Source organism: Frankliniella occidentalis, unplaced genomic scaffold (genome assembly GCF_000697945.3).
Source record: "Frankliniella occidentalis isolate FOCC.00 unplaced genomic scaffold, Focc_3.1 Scaffold230, whole genome shotgun sequence".
NCBI classification, from domain to species: Eukaryota; Metazoa; Arthropoda; class Insecta; order Thysanoptera; family Thripidae; genus Frankliniella; species Frankliniella occidentalis.
Window position 1 is genome coordinate 247,411 of NW_026267356.1, and position 3,861 is coordinate 251,271.

Genomic DNA, 3,861 nt, shown 5'->3' on the forward strand with positions numbered 1-3,861 from the left:
GGCGGGTGGAAGGGGACCGCAACAAGACGGCGCGGCGGCCGGCCAGCTTGCCAGGGCAGCACTCTGAGAGCGATCCGTCGCAAAAGGGGGGGATCAAATTCAACCGAATGAGAAAAAAAAGGAACGCGAATTTCCCTTTCCAGGACGACAGAGCAGCCTCAACATGCCGCCGACCGTGAACGGGAGAGAAGAAGGAAGCGCGCGCGGAGGGCCGGGGCCGGCTGGACCTGCACGCCTAATCCGCAGTCCTACAGCTCCCGAGGGCCCAGTACCGGCCCCGTACCGCAGCCGGCTGCTCGACAGAGCTCCTCAGGTAGCCAGCCGACACTGCCGCTGGTGCAACGGGCGAAAAGGCAAGACGGGCGAGGGCTCAACACACGGGAATGAAATTTCACTTCCTTCCATCACAGGGTGCTTTATAAAAGTAGTGCGGTATACACTTTCCTGGCGTTCAAGCTAAAGCGCTGAGAGCTGCCACAAGAGAACCGGTGGTCGTGCTCATGCGTGTGATTTGGACCATCACATTGTTGCTGCAATGTGGCACATATTGAGGTCTAAATGTGCCCCCTAATTTTTGCAGTTCGTGCACAGTAAAAACGATGTCTCATTTTTCAAGCGAAAAGGGAAAACTTTGAGGAACTGCCTTAGTTTATGAAAATCTCCTCAGATTTCGAGGATTCCTCCTGAAAAAATGTGGGATTTTTCCTCATTTTTGGAGGACATTCCTCAAAATCTGAGGCAAAATCAGAGGAGTTTTTCCTCAAATATGGAAGTTCCTCAAAGTTTTCCCTTTCCCCTCAAAAAATGAGACATCGTTTTTACCCTGTGTCAAAGAGCAGCCAGACAGAGGTGGTCCACGCACGGTTCAATGTTATTTGACGGTACACAACTAACACAAACACACACACACACACACACACACACACATTTTATGATGCGCAACAGATGTAAACTTGCACTTCCGTGGGTGGTTTCAGTCGAGGTTTCAGTTTCAATCAAAGATGTCAAGACGTGAGGTTGTCTTCGACATGGTGTAACCCATGGCTGTGGTGTCCAGCCAGAGCGCCGATGTGCATTCCCGGGGCAGCAGCTGCAGTGTCGTGGGGCGCCCTGACCACAGCGCTAAGCACGCCAAACACACCGCCCCGCCGGGGACAGGGGCCGCCAGGGGCCGGCAGGGGCAGACCCCTTGGCTCCCACGCACGACGAGCTGCCCCCCCAGGGGGGGAGGGAGCTCCGGTACGGGTCACTGGGGCCTCATGGCACACCGAGCGGCCCGGCCCTCCAGGACCCCACCGCCGCCACCACCGCAAGTCCGGCAGAGGGCGCGGTACGTATGGGGAGGAGGGCGGGGGGCCTTAGGTTCCCTCATATCCGGCAGACCACAGCCATCAATTGCGGTTAGCCCGTGTGAGGGCGCGTGCTGGCCGGGCTTACTAGGGTGGCCCCCCCGGCCGGGGGGTTAGGGTGCCCGTACGTCGTAGAGGCGCCGCGCCGAGGGCACAGCAGCTGCCCTCGAGGATATTCGTCCTCGCCGTGAAAGGCGGGTACAAAAAAAAAAGTGTACGGCGCGGTCTGTCGGGCGGCGCCCTCCCTGTGCTGGGCCTTTACACACACACACACACACCACTACCACGAGACTGCTCGACCCCAAATACAAACTCGCAATCACGTTAACGCCCGTGTAGCGAGGGAAAGTACTCGCGTGGCGGTGTGGCATCGGGATGAGGCGTGAGTGCGAGCAGATAGCGCCGGCTGCACTCCGGGTTAATGAGGGGGGCCCTGGGCCGGGCCCTAGCTGGCTTGGGCTCCGCCAGGCTCCGCGCGCGACTCGCAGGACGTACGTACTATCGCAAACGCCACCAGACGGTTTCAGCGCGCTCCTGCGAGCACGGCAGGCGGAGCCCCAAGTTAGTTCTGCACTTGCGCCTAAACTGCCGTGTGAGGTGTAAAACTAGCTGCGAGCGAGTCAACCTACCCCCCCCCCCCCCCCCACTTTGGATTACACAAGCTGCCAGCAAGTCCCACACACACCACATCCGGGTGGATCGCGCGTACGGCGCGCGGACCCGCCCCACCACACGCCGCCCTTCCCCTCTGCTTCACAGGGGATCTCGCCCGAGCTGCGCGTGAGTGTGAGTGTGTGTGTGTGTGTGTGTGTGTGTGTGTGTGTGTTCAACTCGACCCAAGTTTCCAAACGAAAGCTAAGCCGCTCACTGATTTACCGCTGTTCGGACAGCTGCTGTGCGGCCCAGGCAGGCAGGCAGCCCCGCAAGGTTCGACCCGCCTCCTGCGAGGATCACGCGGACAGAAACCTCCCGCCCTGTCCGTCAGTGAGCCCCCCCCCCCCCTCTCAGGTCGGGAGTATAGAGGGAGCAGGGACCCAAAATATTTTACCGCATCCAGTGGCGGGGAGATGCGGTACGGCGGGGAGCATTTCCACCCGGCCCAGCTGGTCGGCGCCACTCAGCGGCCCCGCCGACCCGTCCCCGCTCCCGCTCAAGACGCTCGTTACCCAGGCCGGGTATGAATATGCAGCGGGCAGGTGTGGTGCGGACCGGTCCGGGGCGCAGCGCGCCAAGTGAGTGACACGGCCTCACCTGCGGCACCATTCCCTCCTGCCCCCCCCCCCTCCCACACACACACGAACACACAGCCCAAAGCTATTTGGCGAAATGGTTCCAGGCGAAAACGCGTGCACGCGCACACGCGAGTCGTCGAGGGAAATGGAGACAATCATATACAGCTCCAACACATCCCCCGCAGCCTGGAGTGTTTAAGGTTTGCACAGTTTAAGCAGCCCCGCGGTGGCGACCCTAAGACCTCACGACAAAGAGAACGAGGAAGGAGCACACACGAGCGCCCCCTCTTCCCCCTTTCCTGACTTTCCCAACCCCATGCTTACCACCCCCCTTGTATGGGGAGGGAGTCCACCTGCAAGAGCAGCAGCAAACCGATCCCTCATCCCCCAAAAAACACTCCACCTTCCGCCTTCCCTCCTCCCGTCCATACAGTGGTAGTGCAGGTTTGCCTACTCTCTCGGCCCGTTAACTCGAACCAGAACGACACGCGAGTTACGCGCCAAAAACAGGTTAGTTCTGCAATAACGCGACCACCAGCGGCGGATCGTAACAAGCCGAGGTGGAGAGGAGGGGGAGGCGGGTCGCGGAGAGCCCCGCGGTGTTGTCCTTTTGAACTACACATGTGGGTCGCCGCGGCAGTCTGGCGTGCGCCGCGCCCGCGCCGCGCCCGCGCACGACACTCACATGTCTCTGTCGCCGTGACGCGCAAGGCAACACATGAAAAGCAGGTCATTACGGCGGCTGCGAGCGCAAACAGCAAACAAGAGGAGGCCCCCCCTCTCAAAGCAAGAATACACCTGGCGCGGTCCAGCGCTCTCTCGCAGCAGGGGATACGTGTGGGCGTGTAAAGATACTCACGTCGACATTGACGCCCGGCAACGGGAACACCTTGGTGTTGGGCAGCTCCTTGGGCACGTAGCGGAAGAACTCCTGCCGGCCCTTGTACCACTTGACGGTGTAGAGCTGGTCGTTGTCGAGGTTGTACAGGCACCGCATGTACACGTCGTCCCCCGGGCTGGCGGACTGCGGCATCTGCACCTTCACGTCGCTCAGGCCGCCAACCTCTGCAACAAACGAGGCGATCCGCATGAAAAGAGCGTTAGGATTCCCCCCATAAAGGCGTGGCATTGAAGACATAAGTGAAACAACGGGGAGGCGAAAGTTGCACTAGACTGAATTTAGTTAAAAACGAACCCTTCGGGAGTCACAGGACGGACCAAATACAAAAGAGGAAATGAGCGCCACAGACGGCGGGGTGGTGAAGTTGAGCGAGCAGGGG

At 60.0% G+C, this 3,861-nt stretch overlaps 1 protein-coding gene across 3 annotated transcripts in view; it reads right to left on the reverse strand.

The window, feature by feature from the left end:
* Positions 1–3,861, reverse strand: part of LOC113208055 (uncharacterized) — a 301,854-nt gene that overhangs the window by 129,570 nt on the left and 168,423 nt on the right. For all 3 annotated transcript variants that reach the window (XM_052272910.1, XM_052272911.1, XM_052272912.1), the window contains one exon: positions 3,441–3,646. In XM_052272910.1, the coding sequence (XP_052128870.1) occupies positions 3,441–3,646 (206 nt within the window). The remainder of the gene's footprint in view (positions 1–3,440; positions 3,647–3,861) is intronic.